Here is a 17,483-nt window from a genome sequence, read left to right on the forward strand (position 1 = left end):
TGGTGCTGATTTAATTATGATCTGTTGGATTTGAAGCCACCGACTTCTCTCACTCTTTCTCTCTTTGTCGCTCTTTCTCTTGAAAATGGCACAGCATGTACAGCTTAGTCTAAAAATCAATGCAAGTATGCAAGTAAAAAATAAATAAAAATTAAACTGTGCTGCGCCTATTTTTCTACCAAAACTATTGAATTCAATGTGTTTAGAGAAGATATTCAGCTCTACAGTTTGTATAGGCAGTTAGAGGCAAGTACCAATTGTGTTTTTATTAATGTACAATAACATCCTTACCTCGAAGTGGTGAATGACATTTGTGGGCACTTAAACTAAAATCTTTATAGTGTTTGGCTTTGAAACCTTTTTTATTTTCTTCTGTGTACTGGAATTTTTAATAGTAGCACTATCTTGTCATCAAGTGTACAGAAAAAACACAATCGATCTGAAAAACATGGAAGCATGCACAGAAAAAAGGAACCAGAAATACATTTAACCAAACATTTTATTGAACCACAAATACTTGTGCAGGGATAGCACACAGACAGTTTGCGTTCCTTCTTCCGTTTTTCTCAACCTGTCATTTTACATAGTTTTGCAAGACACATACCATAAAATTAACTGGTAGACTTTGACCATATTTACAGAAGACATTGATATTGAAAGGACATAGGAAAAATAAAGTTAAACATTTCAATGCATAACAAACTAATAAAAAACAATCACAGAATTGAGGGTACATACAGCATTACTCCGTCTAAATGTATTTTAATCTAATTGTTTTCATTTGGAACACTAAATCAGAACTACATTTGGAGTAAGCTATGTGAGCAGTATCTGTAGGTGAGATGTAATCTCTATAACCCTGCAACCAGTACGGGTACAAAAGCTAAAAGGTGAGGCCAAAATAACAATATGTATACAGGTACTATGTACATATAATGTCAAATGTGAAATTTGGGCTTTAGTTAAGTGGGGTAAATTATTAGGAATCAAGAGTGGAATTCAATCCTATAACACAACAATGGTTTGATGAGACTTGGAAAAGTCTTAAACGTATGTGACAAATACTGAATAGCTCAAATGGTTGATTTATACGCCATTACAAAGCTTCAGTGATTGGATTGAACACAAATGTTTTTAGACTCCTCATCAGATGGTCAGACATGGTAATATCTCAGACGTTGTGCAGTTTGTGCACGTATAAATCGCATAATGAAACTTATAGCCTAGATTTAAGCTTTCATATAGATAACATAGCAACAACCCATTTCCTTTGCTTCAACAGTTCAGTGCTCTAACCTTTACAACAAAATAAAACCTACACCAGCCACACGCCAACCACGCCCCTGGTCCACATCACACATCTTTCACAAATACTCCTCTTGTTATGCCATGATGAGACGAAAGACTGATGAAAGACTAAAGCTGGATTGAAATTGCGGAAACAGCAGACAAGCGAATAATTGCCATCTATGGCGTGCGCAAGCATAAAGTGATACCCCATCAGGTGACATGATTCTCTAGGAGAATCGGAGATAAAGGCCTCCGACACGTGGTCAGACTGCTCTGACCTGTAATTCACATATAAGCGATGATACTTAGTCGTCCCGCATCTCCGCAACGCAAACCCACCTTAAAGGGATACTTTGGGATTTCGCAATAAGGCCCTTTATCTACTTCCGCAGAGTCAGATATACTTGTGGATACCATTGTTATGTCTGTGTTCAGTATGAAGGAAGTCAGAGGTAGTTTCGCGAGCCAATGCTAACATGCTAGTAGATAACCATAGAATTCAGGTCATTGCGCTAATGCTAGTTAGCATTGGCTCGCAGAACTACCTCTGACTTTCTTCATACTGGACACAGAGTCATAAAAATGGTATCCTCGAGTTAATCTGACTGAGGAAGTGGATAAAGGGCCTCTCTGCCAAAATCTCGAAGTATGCCTTTGAAAGGTCTTCAACCCATGCTCTCTGGTCTCAGTAGAAGGTACACCAGTTGCTGTTGTCACTGGGCATGAGGCCTCCGGTGATGAGGAGGATGAGGTCCACGAACCACCAGATGCCAAGGCCTCCTAGGGTCAGCAGCTTGCCCACGGCTGTGCCTGTATGCCCCAGGCAGAACCTGTCCACTCCAAAGCAACCCAGGAAGAATGAGTACAGCAGGGTGGTGATGAAATAGTGGCCAGTGTATCTGAAATTACAACAAGGCAGAGAGGAGAGGTGTCAATAACCGGAAGAAAAGACAATTAGACAATTAGGAGCCAATTAAAATTATTCTGATCAGATGGGACACAGCTTATGTCAGAATTGACCAAAATTGACTTTACGTATCAGGTTAAGAAAATGTACACAGCAGGTAAGGATAATTAATATAGTGGGTTATGATAATTTAAAAAGGTTAGGAAAGGGGTTAGGGTTAGCTAAAATGCCCGACAAAAAACAACTGTCAATTTGACATAAGCGGTATCCCATCCAGCCATGGGCCATTAAAAGTGTAACATGATGTAAAGGAATGTGTCCTATTGGTTTGTAAATACTGCTCTCTAGTGGTAAATCCATGTTAGCTTCCAAAACAATTTCCAAGTCCAGGACAGGTAAGTATATACACTGCTCAAAAAAATAAAGGGAACACTAAAATAACACATCCTAGATCTGAATGAATGAAATATTCTTATTAAATACTTTTTTCTTTACATAGTTGAATGTGCTGACAACAAAATAACACAAAAATGATCAATGGAAATCAAATTTATCAACCCTTGGAGGTCTGGATTTGGAGTCACACTCAAAATTACAGTGGAAAACCACACTACAGGCTGATCCAACTTTGATGTAATGTCCTTAAAACAAGTCAAAATGAGGCTCAGTAGTGTGTGTGGCCTCCACGTGCCTGTATGACCTCCCTACAACGCCTGGGCATGCTCCTGATGAGGTGGCGGATGGTCTCCTGAGGGATCTCCTCCCAGACCTGGACTAAAGCATCCGCCAACTCCTGGACAGTCTGTGGTGCAACGTGGCGTTGGTGGATGGAGCGAGACATGATGTCCCAGATGTGCTCAATTGGATTCAGGTCTGGGGAACGGGCGGGCCAGTCCATAGCATCAATGCCTTCCTCTTGCAGGAACTGCTGACACACTCCAGCCACATGAGGTCTAGCATTGTCTTGCATTAGGAGGAACCCAGCATATGGTCTCACAAGGGGTCTGAGGATCTCACCTCGGTACCTAATGGCAGTCAGGCTACCTCTGGCGAGCACATGGAGGGCTGTGCGGCCCCCCAAAGAAATGCCACCACACACCATGACTGACCCACCGCCAAACCGGTCATGCTGGAGGATGTTGCAGGCAGCAGAACGTTCTCCACGGCGTCTCCAGACTCTGTCACGTCTGTCACATGTGCTCATGTGCTCAGTGTGAACCTGCTTTCATCTGTGAAGAGCACAGGGCGCCAGTGGCGAATTTACCAATCTTGGTGTTCTCTGGCAAATGCCAAACGTCCTGCATGGTGTTGGGCTGTAAGCACAACCCCCACCTGTGGACGTCGGCCCTCACACCACCCTCATGGAGTCTGTTTCTGACCGTTTGAGCAGACACATGCACATTTGTGGCCTGCTGGAGGTCATTTTGCAGGGCTCTGGCAGTGTTCCACCTGCTCCTCCTTGCACAAAGGCGGAGGTAGCGGTCCTGCTGCTGGGTTGTTGCCCTCCTACGGCCTCCTCCACGTCTCCTGATGTACTGGCCTGTCTCCTGGTAGCGCCTCCATGCTCTGGACACTACGCTGACAGACACAGCAAACCTTCTTGCCACAGCTCGCATTGATGTGCCATCCTGGATGAGCTGCACTACCTGAGCCACTTGTGTGGGTTGTAGACTCCGTCTCATGCTACCACTAGAGTGAAAGCACCGGCAGCATTCAAAAGTGACCAAAACATCAGCCAGGAAGCATAGGAACTGAGAAGTGGTCTGTGGTCACCACCTGCAGAACCACTCCTTTATTGGGGGTGTCTTGCTAATTGCCTATAATTTCCACCTTTTGTCTATTCCATTTGCACAACGGCATGTGAAATTTATTGTCAATCAGTGTTGCTTCCTAAGTGGACAGTTTGATTTCACAGAAGTGTGATTGACTTGGAGTTACATTGTGTTGTTTAAGTGTTCCCTTTATTTTTTTGAGCAGTGTATATAGTATTGACCTCCAAGCAGGTATTTCAAACCTGTTGAATGCTAGTGAAGTCAGGCATGGTGTATATCCGTACCGTAAACTGGGATTGACTATTGTCATATAACAACAATCAATGATGCATGAGTTTGTCAGAAACTGCAGAGTCAAGTACAGTAGCTAGATTCTCCCTTACTTGATGCAGGGCTCATTCCCTCTCAGGAACTCCCTTGGTCCAGCACATTCAATGTCATCCAGTGCCGTGCAGATGACTGGTGTGTGATTCACGTCTTTGTGTACCTGCCCCCCAAACTAAATAAAGGTGGTGATTTAGAAAAACGACAGATGAGATGACACAATAAAGTCTACACATGAAATAGCAAGAATCTGACCTGAATGTTCAACTACGCCCGTAATCTATCTTTATATGACTAGTTATCAAATGATCATAATGTAAGGCCACAGAGCGGGGTGGGGGGCCTATCCACTACGGTTTGACATACCTTCCAACAACCGTGTCCCATCTCCAGAATGGCAGTGGAGTTCTGTGCATGGTCCACTGGATCTTGACAGTGGATGAACTCATCTGGTCTTCACATGCACAGAAAAAGGTGAAATTACGTATTTATTCTGTGTATTTTGTGTAGCACGTGAAGAACTGTATATGGGCGTTTAGAAAACAGGCAGGGTAAAAAGTGCCCTAAACACCTCCGAAAAATAAAAGCAAGAGGGTGACACACATCAATTTTGAGAGGGCAGTCTCTGAAAGCAAATTGATGTTGCACTGTTGTTATTGAAACACAAATAAAATACTTACAGATAGCTACAGAGGACAACTGGTGACGGAGGCCTGTATTCATACAGTTCAGTATAATTCACGCGTTCAACTGGTATGATGTGATACGTCGTCACGTTATCTTGCGGCTGCTCACTGGAACTGAATGCAGCTGTTGTTGCCCTCTGTCCGGGTGAGTCTGATGAATTCTGGGAGTATATTCCTTCCAAACATTGCAAAAGCAACACTGACAATAGCAAGAGAACTTGCCCGCACATCAGAATGTAATTAAGTGAAATCCTAGCCATCTTCTCAACTTTGGTTGAACTGCGGCTATGTTATAGCTAGCTAGCGTTCTAGATTGTTGGCTACATTAGATTGGAAAAATCGTCCGTTAGAAAGCAATGACTAGCTTGCTGGCTAGCTAACACGCTAACAGAACGAAGATAATATCTGATCGCAATCTAACAGTTTCCTGTCGAATAGGTTGGCTAATACAGATTGAATTTATTAGTGTTTCACATCATACCGATATATCCGTAGCGTATTTCAAAGATGAGAACAATGAAAAGTCTCGTTGTTTTGTTATTTCCTCCAGCTGAGGAGAAACAGGATGTGACACGAATCTTATAATTTTTCTACTTTTTTTACGGCAGTGAACTCTAACGCAACTCAATGCCAATGCCGCCATCTATTGTGGTGGAGTGAGACATGCATGAGCGTGTGCGCTCCAAAATGCTAGTAGCCTACCTTTGTACCTTTAAAATATTTCCTAAAGTAAGACGTTCCAAATTAGACAAATAAACATTTTAGAAATCAAATATATCTATATGTGTATATGCCTATATCAGATCAACCTCTACACACTAAAACATGTGGGTTCCTCAAGGGTTCTTTGGGAAGGGTGGTGGTTCTATGTGGAACCATACTGACCCAAAGAACCCTTTGAGCCCTTTAATGGTTATTCACATTTCAAAAAAGGGTTATTTCCTGATTATGTGATAAGTAGGGGCGATGGCTCATTATAATATTTTGGGGCGTTGTTTGTGCACAGCTCTTTTTATGCAGCCATCAGTGAGAGTGTCATTCCAGTTTCTCTAATCTGTTGTGTTATGCTTTTTCATGTTATATATGATTATGGCCAATGATGGTGTTTTGTGAAAGACTTATGTATGGCCTTGTTGAGGATGGTTTATTAAATCAGTAGTTCTCAATTCTCTCCTCAGGGATCCCCAGCTGTTCCAGAGATAGCACATCTGATTCAACTTATTAATAAACATAATAATGAAACCTATGGGATTTTAACAATACAATGTAGCTATTACTGTGTGATCACGTGCTCTCGCAGCCGATGTGAGTAAGACCTTTAAACAGGTCAACATTCACAAGGCCGCAGGGCCAGACGGATTACCAGGACGTGTACTCCGAGTATGCGCTGACCAACTGGCAAGTGTCTTCACTGACATTTTCAACCTCTCCCTGAGTCTGTAATACCAACATGTTTCAAGCAGCCCACCATAGTCCCTGTGCCCAAGAACACTAAGGTAACCTGCCTAAATGACTACTGACCCGTAGCACTCACGTCTGAAGCCATGAAATGCTTTGAAAGGCTGGTCATGGCTCCATCAACACCATTATCCCAGAAACCCTAGACCCACTCCAATTTGCATACCGCCCCAACAGATGATGCAATCTCTATTGCACTCCACACTGCCCTTTCACACCCGGACAAAAGGAACGCCTATGTGAGAATGCTATTCATTAACCACAGCTCAGCATTCAACACCATAGTGCCCTCAAAGCTCATCACTAAGCTAAGGACCCTGTGACTAAACACCTCCCTCTGCAACTGGATGCTGGACTTCCTGACGGGCTGCCCCCAGGTGGTAAGGGTAGGTAACAACACATCCGCCACGCTGATCCTCAACACGGGGACCCCTCAGGGGTGCGTTCTCAGTCCCCCCCTGTACTCCCTGTTCACTCATGACTGCACGGCCAGGCACGACTCCAACACCATCATTAAGTTTGCCGATGACACAACAGTGGTAGGCCTGATCACTGACAACAATGAGACAGCCTATAGGGAGGAGGTCAGAAACCTGACCGTGTGGTACAAGGACACCAACCTCTCCCTCAACATGATCAAGACAAAGGAGATGATTGTGGACTACAGGAAAAGGAGGACCGAGCAAGCCCCCATTCTCATTGACAGGGCTCTAGTGGAGCAGGTTGAGAGCTTCAAGTTCCTTGGCGTTCACATCACCAACAAACTAACATGGTTCAAGCACACCAAGACAGTCGTAAAGAGGGCAAGATAAAAACCTATTCCCCCTCGGGAGACTGAAAAGATTTGGCATGGGTCCTCAGATCCTCAAAAGGTTCTACAGCTGAACCATCGAGAGCATCCTGACTGGTTGCATCACTGCCTGCTATGGCAACTGCTCGGCCTCCGACCACAAGGCACTACAGAGGATAGTTTGTACGGCCCAGTGCATCACTGGGGCCAAGCTTCCTGCCATCCAGGACCTCCATACCAGACGGTGTCAGAGGAAGGCACTAAAAATTGTCAAAGTCTCCAGCCACCCTAGTCATAGACTGTTCTCTCTGCTACTGCATGGCAAACGGTACTGGAGCGCCAAGTCTAGTTCCAAGAGGCTTCTAAACAGCTTCTACCCCCAAGACTCCTGAACACCTAATCAAATGGCTACCCAGACTATTCACATTGCCCCCCCCCCCCCCCCTTCTACGCTGCTGCTACTCTCTGTTATTATCTATGCATAGTCACTTTAATAACTCTACCTACATGTACATATTACCTCAATTACCTCGACTATCCGGTGCCCCCGCACATTGACTCTGTATCAGTACCCCCTGTATATAGCCTTTCTATTGTTATTTTACTGCTGCTCTTTAATTATTTGTTATTTTTATCTTTTACTTTTTTTTAGGTATTTTCTTAAAACTACATTGTTGGTTAGGGGCTTGTAAGTAAGCATTTCACTGTAACTGTTGTATTCGACGCATGTGACAAATAAAATTTTATTTGTTTTGATTAAACCAGAATTTAAAAAACTGTATGGTTCTATAAAAAACCTTTGAGATTGAGAAAAGTTATTTAGAGAGCCATTCTCCATAAAGGTTCTATAAAGAACCATAAAAAAAAGGGTCATAGTCCCAAAAAGGGTTGTAACCTTTTGTTGGTAGTATATAGAACTTGAGGAAATGTTTTTTTATAGCAGGGTTTCCAAAACTCGGTCCTGCCCACATTTAAATCAGCTGTTTAGTGCTAGGGTAAAAACCAAAACGTGCACCCAGCAGTGGTGGAAAAAGTACCCAATTGTCATACTTGAGTAAAAGTATAGATACGTTAATAACAAGTTACTCATGTAAAAGTCACCCAGTAAAATACTATTTGAGTAAAAGTCTAAAAGTATTTGGTTTTAAATATACTTAAGTATCAACAATACATTTAATTGCTAAAATATACTGTCATGACCTGACTAGATCATAAAAGAACAATTGTCCAGACAGAAGGTTGAGTTTACGAATTGACGGTTTATTAACCCTACTTTACACAGGCTACTGTTTGGCCGTAGCCCACGCCAAATAAATGAAAGATAACCACAAGCCAACCGTGACCTTCTTGTGAAGGCCAGACATAAGAGAGAGAACAAAGGCTAAACCTGGTCTTAACTTCCAATGCTCCATCCCCCTGCCCAACCCCCCTCCACGCCACTCCACCAACCGCCAGGATGCCCGGCATCAGAACATTCCAGGCATTCCCGTGATTGGCAGATAGCAGGTTGATTGGCATGTCGGACCCCGCGAACACTGGGTACTGGTAAGTACAACACAACCACCTACTAGCCTAACACATAACACACAGCTGTCTGTGCGGGTCGCTATACAGCCCCCCCACCACAAAGTCCCTCGACCCCGAGGGAACAAACAAAGTCTCTGAAGCGACCCGGAGGTCTCCTTTGCCTGCGTGGCCGTGATGGTCGCAGAGTGCCCCTCTGGGAACCAGGGGATGAAGGCAGGGATATGGGGGACAAGGAAGCGGGAACGGGTAATACAGTCCGTGGCTCTTGGGAACCACGCGGTGACGCAGGGAGGGAGACAGGGGGAGTGGGCTGTCTGGAGCCTTGTCTGCGGCACCTGGGGGTGGGTGCCTGGAGAATGTCATTGCCAGAGAGGGGAATTGTGGGGGTCCCTGGGGTTTGGGGTGAAGAGGCCCCTCTGTATGGGGATAACCTGTCCCGGTGCAGTGCCACCTTTCTCCCCCTGGGAGGAAGCTGCACCCGGTAAACAACCTCCCCTACCCTCTCCAGGACACTGCAGGGTCCCACCCAGTGACTGTCCAACTTGGGGCATCTGCCTTTTTTCCTTAGGGGGCTGTAGACCCAGACCAGCTCCCCAGCCACAAAGTGCCTTCCCCGGGTGTGCACGTCATAGTTCCTCTTCTGCCTCACACCTGCATTCACCAGCTGCTCTCTGGCGAAGGTGTGGGCTGTCTCCAGGCGGTCCTGGAGTCTCCGGGCATACTCCGGCCCCGGGGGAACATGAGGGTTATCCAGGGGCCGACCAAACGCCATCTCCGCAGGGGTGCGGATCTCTCTCCCCAGCATGAGGAGGGCAGGCGTGCAGGAGGTGGAGTCTTGAACAGCAGAGTGGCATGCCATGAGGACCATAGGCAAGTGCTTGTCCCAGTCACGCTGGTGTTTGGCAGAAACGATGGCCAGCTGCTGTCCAAGCGTTTTGTTGAAGCGCTCCACAAGGCCATCACTTTGAGGATGGAGAGGAGTAGTGCGGGTCTTGTGCATACCCAGCCTCTCACACATGGTGGCGAACACACGGGACTCAAAGTTTCTGCCTTGGTCGCTGTGGATGGACTCCGCGGCTCCAAACCTGCTGAACATCCCCGCTGTCAGGGCGTCGACGATGGTCTCTGCCTCCTGGTCAGGCAGAGCATAAGCCTCGGGCCATTTTGTAAAATAGTCCATGGCCGTGAGCACCCAGCGGTTTCCACTGTCTGTGGTGGGGAACGGCCCAACTACATCCACTCCCACCCTCTCCATGGGAGCCCCCACTGGGAACTGTTGGAGCTGAGCATGAGAGCGGCCTGGGGGGCCCTTTCTCGCTGTGCAGTTGTCACAGCAGCGGCAAAAGTCCTCCACATCCCTCTTGTGCTGCCCCCAGTAAAAGCCCTGACGGAGGCGGCGCAGTGTTTTTGTGACCCCAAAGTGTCCAGTCCCCACCCCCCCATTGAGTACTCTGGAGCACAGCCTCCCGCAGTCCTTTCGGGACCACCACCTGCCACCTCTCCTCTCCCGTAGCTCCTTCCATGCACGCCATCAGCCACGCCATCTTCCCCACTCGGTGGCCCATGAAGGACACCTCTCTCCTCATGAAGTGGCACTTCTCGAGGTGGAGCTTCAGACCTGCGGCAGCCACCCTCTCCAGCACACGCCGTAGCGCCCCCAGGGCTGACTGGAAGGAGCTGCCATGGGCCAGGATGTCATCGAGGTATACCAGACACTGCTGTCGGGGGATGCCATCCAGCACCCTGTCCATCAAACGCTCAAAAGTATCTGGAGCGTTGCACAGGCCAAAGCACAGGACCTTGAACTGCCAGTGTCCTCTGTTAGTGGAGAACGCAGTTTTGGCTCTGGCCTCTGGGGAGAGGGGCACCTGCCAGTAGCCACTGCGGAGATCTAGTGAGGAGAACCAGGAGGACCACCTAACCAGGTCCAGCGACTCATCGATACGTGGTATGGGGTATGAGTCCTTCCTGGTTACCTCATTCAGCCGCCTGTAGTCCGCACAGAACCTCAGCTTGCCCCCCTTCTTCGGAACCATGATGACTGGCGCCGCCCAGGGGCTGTCTGAGGGCTCAATGAAGTCTGCCCGCTGCATCTCCAAAACAGCCTTGTCTGCCGCCTCCTGGCGTGCCAGCGGGATACGGCGGGGACGCATCTTCATGGGCCGAGCATCACCTGTGTCGATCTCATGCTGCACCAGATGAGTCTGACCCACCTCTTCCTCACTCAGCGCAAAGCTGTCTCTGAATTCAAACAGCAACTGCCACAACCGTTCCTGCTGCTCGGGGTCAAGACCAACACAGTTCCTCCCCCATATCTCCCTCACTGCAGACAGTGTCCTCTCCTCTCCCATCTGGGGTAGCTGGGCTGGGGGGGTGCGCCTAGGGCTCACAGAGGGCTGTGTCGTGGAGGTAGCTGGGGGAATGTAACACACCGCCGTAGGTGACAGGGGGGCTGGGGAAAAGTCACACACAGATGTGGGGGAGGGGGGGCAGCCATAAGTCTCTGCTGCTTTAACTGTTGGAGTAAAGGGTTTGTTGGGTTGAGTGAATGTGACATTAGGGGGGGCCATGGTGACTTCCGGCCCTCCCTGGAAGCTCAGTGTGCCCCTATTCGTAAACTCAATCCCACTTCTGACACCAATGTAATGACCTGACTAGATCATAAAGGAACAATTGTCCAAACAGAGGATTGAGTTTACGAATTGACGGTTTATTAACCCTACTTTACACAGGCTACTGTTTGTAGCCCACGCCAAATAAATGAAAGATAACCACAAGCCAACCGTGACCTTCTCTTGTGAAGGCCAGACATAAGAGAGAGAACAAAGGCTAAACCTGGTCTTAACTTCCAATGCTCCATCCCCCTGCCCAACCCCCCTCCACGCCACTCCGCCAACCGCCAGGATGCCCGGCATCAGAACATTCCAGGCATTCCCGTGATTGGCAGATAGCAGGTTGATTGGCATGTCGGACCCCGCGAACACTGGGTACTAGTAAGTACAACACAACCACCTACTAGCCTAACACATAACACATAGCTGTCTGTGCGGGTCGCTACAATACTTAAGTATCGAAAGTAAAAGTATAAATCATTTCAAATTCCTTATATTAAGCAAAGCAGGCGGCACCATGTTCTTATTTTAAAATGTATGCATAGCCAGGAGCACACTCCGACACTCAGACATTACTACAGATAGCCAGGAGCACACTCCGACACTCAGACATTACTACAGATAGCCAGGAGCACACTCCGACACTCAGACATTACTACAGATAGCCAGGAGCACACTCCGACACTCAGACATTACTACAGATAGCCAGGAGCACACTCCGACACTCAGACATTACTACAGATAGCCAGGAGCACACTCAGACACTCAGACATTATTTACAAAAGATGCATTTGTGTTTCGTGAGTCCGCCAGACCATAGGCAGTAGGGATGACCACGTGTTCTCTTGATAAGTGAGTGAATTTCCAAATTATCCTGTTCTGCTCAGCGTTCAAACTGCAAGGAGTACTTTAGATTGTCAGGGAAAATGTATGGAGTAAAAAGTACAATATTTTCTTTAAGAATCTAGTGAAGTAAAAGTAAACGTTGTCAAAAATATAAATAGTAAAGTAAAGTACAGATACCATAAAAAACTACTTAAGTAGTACTTTAAAGTATTTTTACCTAAGTACTTTACACCACTGGCACCCAGGGGGGATTTTAACAATACAATGTAGCTATTAAACCAGAATAAAAAAATCCTGTATGGTTCTTTAAAGAACCTTTTGAGATTGAGAACGGTTATTTATGAAGCCATTTTCCATAAATGTTCTGTAAAGAACCATAAAAAGTGTCATAGTCCCAAAAGGGGTTGTAACCTTTTGTTGGTAGTATATAGAACTTGAGGAAATGTTTTTTATAGCAGGGTTTCCCAAACTCGGTCCTGCCCACATTTAAATCAGCTGTGTAGTGCTAGGGTAGTGATGCAACCAGGGCCCCCCAGGATCGAGTTTGGGAAACCCTGCTTTTTAGCACCATACAGGTTCCATTTAGAACCTTATGAGCCCGGTTCTTTATAGAATCTTCAATAAAAGGTTCCATATAGCAGCAAAAGGGTTCCGCTGTGGTTACAAGCCAAATTACAACCCCTGTTTAAAGAGATAACGGAACGATATATCCAACAATATCATTTATCATCTAATGAAGAACAATAACTTAAAAATACATATCTTTGGAACAACATTTTTTTTTATAAGTATTCAAATGAAAGTAGCCAACATTGGGATAAACAAATTAAATAATTTTGCAAAGTAGGTATCATTTTCAAGTGTTCAAAACGTACACAGTACGGATGTAGCCAATTAATGTATAACTTTTTTCGTTTTAAATAATATGAAACTTTTAAAACATAAAGTGCATAGATATGAACATCCATTCAAAAACTTCCTCAATCATTAAAACATAAATAGACTGTTTAACAGAATACTTTTATTTCGTTCAACATTATTTTGTGGAGTTCATAAAACGCATTCAAGTGCAGTTATTCAAATTAACAAACATGCAAAGAGCTATAGGCCTATGTCTGATAAACCAATAATTGGTTGTAATAATTTATAGGTATACAATATTCTCCCTAAAAATATTGTGACAATGTTTTGGATCTACAAAAACATGTAATGGTTATTTTGACAATATTGTCTTCATAAAATATTGAAACTGCAAATTATATTGGTAATTGACACACCATTGACTTTTCAATGTTTAACAAGTCAGCAAAAATATTCCTCCATAAAAATGGGAATGAATAGAAGACGAATTTCTCCAATTTCTCAAAGACTTCTAAGCCGAAATAAATCATATTTACATTTGAAACTACACTCGTTCTTTGGTTGGAAAATATAGAGGTTCAAAACTGTTTCTATAGAAGTAATTGTATGCAATAAAGAAAAATCTCATAATTTTAATCAGTTTGTTAGATTTATGCCCTAGGAAGATAAGTCTCTGTCTAGGAGTCTATGCCACCGACCAACTGTTGCATACATTGAAGCTGATCCATGCCATCCTTGCTGGATACGCTTTTTGCCGGTGGCGCACAATAACCAAGTGGCAAGGAATCGATGTTGACCTCTGACGTAGGCCTACAGTTCAATCTGGCAGCAATCGGACTATTTCCAAAAATGTAACAATTCACGTCTCTATCAGTCATAAGATGAATTGATGTCAGTGGTGTCGAACAGTTGTCTGGTACGCTATTGGGAATGGAGTAGGGTCTGAACCGAGTACGAGGGCGCACTGGGGTCGATGCTGTGGTGGAGTGAGGAGCCGCTGCTGCCAAATAGGAGTAGGGGTAGGGGGAAATATCACCAATTGGCGAAACGGTGAGGCCCTGCATGGGAAATGAAGAAAGAGCGGTTAGAGCTAGTAAAGTTTACTGTTATTTTCATAATAAGGACTTAAATTAGACTACTTAATTTACGTGCGTCATGGGCACACATATAAAGGCAGCCAATTGAGTATCGTTGCTGGATTAATAAATGACTGGCATACCTGTGATGCCATATCATGCTGCTGAAAGTTCACGGGTAATCCTGACGTTCCTGACACTCTTTGTAAAGAAGATGCCAGGATACCAGCCGTGCCCATGGCGCACACTCCGCCAGATGACACAGCTGCCAGCCTGTGACCCATGGCTGCTACACTGGAGAAAGTTCTCCCCTGCATGTTGACATGGGCAGCGGGGTGTAGGAGACATTGTGCGACACCCAAGGGGTTGATGATATATCTTGTTAAATCCGGTGGATAAGAATAGCAGTGAAGAAAATTACTGCATTCTAGGCCTGTGATGTGAGCTCTTTGGTCCGTTTCCACGGTTAGAGGCTGGAATGACTCCGTTGCATTCGGCTCCTCTGCTCTAAAGCAACGTGTCCTACCGCCAGTTATGGCATTTATATGGTCCTGTTTTGGATTATCTGGGTCTGTTTCGGCGCCGAATGAGTCCGCTAAAGCCTTGTCCGTTTTGCAGTGCGCTGTGATAATATTTGGACCAGGTTTCGGTTTCTCTGTGGCAGTTGAGATTTTTCGCAAGTCTTGTCCAACGTAATGCCCATCCTTGCTTTCTTGACTGCTTTCGTTGGCACTTTCGCAAACATCTAACATGATTATAAAAATACAATGTTGTTTGTAAACTGAGAACAAGTTGAGGCTAAACAATTCTTATAGTAAGAATTAAAGCAACATTTTTAGCTATTCATTTCGTTATCATACAAACCGGTTGATTTTGAGTTTCCTGCGCTTTTCAGTGGAGCCTCATCCAAAGAGTCACAAGATATGTCATTGTCTTCTTGCATTTGCGTCTCATTGGACCTTTGTGTATTAATCCCCAGTTGTTTCCTACTCAAAAAATAACATATTTCAGTTTTGACAATTAAGAGTTTATAAAATTATTTATTATTTTAATTTACGTTTTGTCGGGTTTTTTTGTCTCACCTTTTTTCTCTTCTCCCATTGCCAGTGTCACGGAATCCTTTGGCGAAAGGATTGTTATCAATTTTCAGTTGTGTAATCTGAAAATATAGAAATGACTGTAATGTTTCTAAACATTAGACCAGTAATTTATCACATTTTAACACTAATAATCAGAGTCTCTTAGGCTAATTACAGGGATAGCTCAGGAATAGTTTCAAACAAAATATTTTTTTCACAAGAAGTTCGTAAAGGTTTTATAAGCTGTTAGTTAACCTTATTAAAATATTGCACATTTAGATTTAGAACAATACATTTGACAACATAAAATCTACATTTCATTGCTTGCCAGATATTGAGCCTTGGGTAACTAATCCGCAATAGAGTAGGCTATTTAGCAATAAGTCAGTAATTAATTTAGGCCACAACATAAACTCTTTACAAACTCTTTATGGGTCATTTATGTCATGCGTTTAATTTCCATTTTCCTGAGGTCTACCAATACGAAAAATATAATGTTATTCTGAAACTTGCTTTATAAAATTACGAAGGGCCTACCTTATCGTTTTGATATGCAGTTACAGCGATGAATTCTGTCTCAGAAAAGACATAGGTCATGAACGTGCTATATGGCAGTTGGAGGATTGCGTTGGCCCTCACAACGTGAAACCTAACCTGGTATTTGTGCATTGAGTTAAGAATCGTCTGCAATTGGAGACAAAATACATTTTAAAGAATACATTAGGCCTAGTCATCAACTGGAACTTTACGCAGTTCAATAAAAAATAGTATATTTCAGTTATATTGTAGCTAATGTAACAATACATTAAATGAGTCAAACTACACATGCAAATACTACATTATTAACACAAAACGCATATTTGGAACGTACAAACCCATGCTTGTCCAAGATGTTGTTTGTCAATTTTAGTTTGTGAAAATTGACCACTTTTGACATCCATTGCTCGCCAGAAGCGGGACTGTCTGGGTGTATGTACATCCTCTTTGGCATTTCAGGATCTGCCTTTCCTGACACCATCCAATGTGAGTTGTGAAACCTGTACCTGCACTCGTCGGCCGCCACAATATCCATCAGCAAAATATATTTTGCCATTTTGTTCAAGCCAGTACATCTGGCTTTGAACGCTGGAAACATGCGCCTGGAGTAAAGGGAACACACATCGATTTCAAATCATCCTACAGTCCTCTAAATTAAAAACGATCAACGTTATAATCTACATGGTTATTGATGATATGTCATAACATTTACCTTCCTGATTTTGTTATGACCATTTCAGTGCCGAATTTGTGGAATTGTGTCCAAAGGTCCCTCGCCTCCAAGTTAACCTTTGGATCATCCTCGGTGGCATTCTCTGTCCCCCCCGTTTTAGGAGGCCTGAGCTTGGCAGACTGGGTGGCAGCATGGTGTTCCAGCGAGGATAAGCGGAGGATCGTTTCGGCATTGCCTAGATCCAGCGTGGGGTGCCTTTGCGCAACAGGCAAGGGAAGAGACCTGTGGGAAGTTAGCGCAATGACAGGGAAAAACGGAGGTTGTCGGGCCAGCATTGTGTCGATGGTGATATCCGAAGCAGTGTTTGGTAAAAACGGTTGGAATGCCATACCCCCCTGTCCAACTGGATCACTCATTCAAAAATAATTCTGCCTCTTTATTTCAAGTTGTTTCAAGGTATAGGACAACCGATGTCTTCCTTCGTTTCTTAAATACACACGTTTGATATTTGGGCGAGGCTATATCTAGTCTGTGACATTTTTCTCAAGTTTATTTCAAGCTGGTATTTCGTTGCCATTTCATCGTAATGAAATGTAAAAGTTACTATTATCAGAATAAAAACTAGCATAGGTCTAGTGTAACGGATGTGAAATGGCTAGCTAGTTAGCGGGTACGCGCTAGTAGCGTTTCAATCAGTTACGTCACTTGCTCTGAAACCTATTAGTAGTGTTGCCCCTTGCTCTGCAAGGGCCGTGGCCTTTGTGGAGCGATGGGTAACGACGCTTCGTGGGTGTCAGTTGTTGATGTGTGCAGAGGTTTCCTGGTTCGCGCCCGTGTCGGGGCGAGGGGACGGTTTAAAGTTATACTGTTACACTAGCACTATAGCCAACTATTTCGAATTTCAGTGCAGCCAATTTTATTTGTCACGTTTGTGTAGAAATTAAATCCGGAGAAATGTTACCGGTTGATTGCATTTCATAATTGACTATCTCCATCTTTCATTGCAATAAATTCTCTTCTATTCTTATTCACGAGTTCTATTACC

The 17,483-nt window shown here is 44.4% G+C and overlaps 2 protein-coding genes across 2 annotated transcripts; both read right to left on the reverse strand.

Moving 5' to 3' along the window:
* Nucleotides 1–481: 481 nt before the first annotated feature.
* On the reverse strand, nucleotides 482–5,565 carry LOC120063364 (TM2 domain-containing protein 2-like). Its single transcript, XM_039013709.1, has 4 exons — nucleotides 4,974–5,565; nucleotides 4,660–4,747; nucleotides 4,353–4,468; nucleotides 482–2,189 (listed from the first exon to the last, which is right to left on the reverse strand). Exons 1-4 carry the CDS (start codon nucleotides 5,237–5,239, stop codon nucleotides 1,976–1,978), a joined length of 684 nt encoding a protein of 227 aa, XP_038869637.1. The 5' UTR covers nucleotides 5,240–5,565; the 3' UTR covers nucleotides 482–1,975.
* On the reverse strand, nucleotides 5,517–16,854 carry LOC120062915 (T-box transcription factor TBX3-like). The gene is made up of 9 exons (XM_039012975.1): nucleotides 16,478–16,854; nucleotides 16,100–16,367; nucleotides 15,766–15,912; nucleotides 15,232–15,308; nucleotides 15,051–15,135; nucleotides 14,293–14,460; nucleotides 14,022–14,131; nucleotides 9,008–9,103; nucleotides 5,517–5,529 (listed from the first exon to the last, which is right to left on the reverse strand). The coding sequence occupies exons 1-9, from the start codon at nucleotides 16,852–16,854 to the stop codon at nucleotides 5,517–5,519; spliced, it is 1,341 nt and encodes a 446-aa protein (XP_038868903.1).
* Between the last annotated feature and the right edge of the window lie 629 nt (nucleotides 16,855–17,483).

Source organism: Salvelinus namaycush, chromosome 18, assembly GCF_016432855.1.
Source record: "Salvelinus namaycush isolate Seneca chromosome 18, SaNama_1.0, whole genome shotgun sequence".
Lineage (NCBI taxonomy): Eukaryota > Metazoa > Chordata > Actinopteri > Salmoniformes > Salmonidae > Salvelinus > Salvelinus namaycush.

Bases quoted from the DNA above. Each gene is read 5' to 3' on its own strand.
- LOC120063364 (XM_039013709.1), bottom strand. From the start codon at position 5,239: ATGGCTAGGATTTCACTTAATTACATTCTGATGTGCGGGCAAGTTCTC. The intron at 4,469-4,659 runs GTATGTCAAACC...ACCTTTATTTAG, and splicing joins TGGGACACGGTTGTTGGAAG to TTTGGGGGGCAGGTACACAA. The intron at 2,190-4,352 runs GTAAGGGAGAAT...TTGTAATTTCAG, and splicing joins GGGAATGAGCCCTGCATCAA to ATACACTGGCCACTATTTCA.
- LOC120062915 (XM_039012975.1), bottom strand. From the start codon at position 16,854: ATGAGTGATCCAGTTGGACAGGGGGGTATGGCATTCCAACCGTTTTTA. The intron at 14,461-15,050 runs GCTCCACTGAAA...GTCAACATGCAG, and splicing joins CTTGTGACTCTTTGGATGAG to GGGAGAACTTTCTCCAGTGT. The intron at 14,132-14,292 runs GTATGCCAGTCA...TTTCCCATGCAG, and splicing joins AGCATGATATGGCATCACAG to GGCCTCACCGTTTCGCCAAT.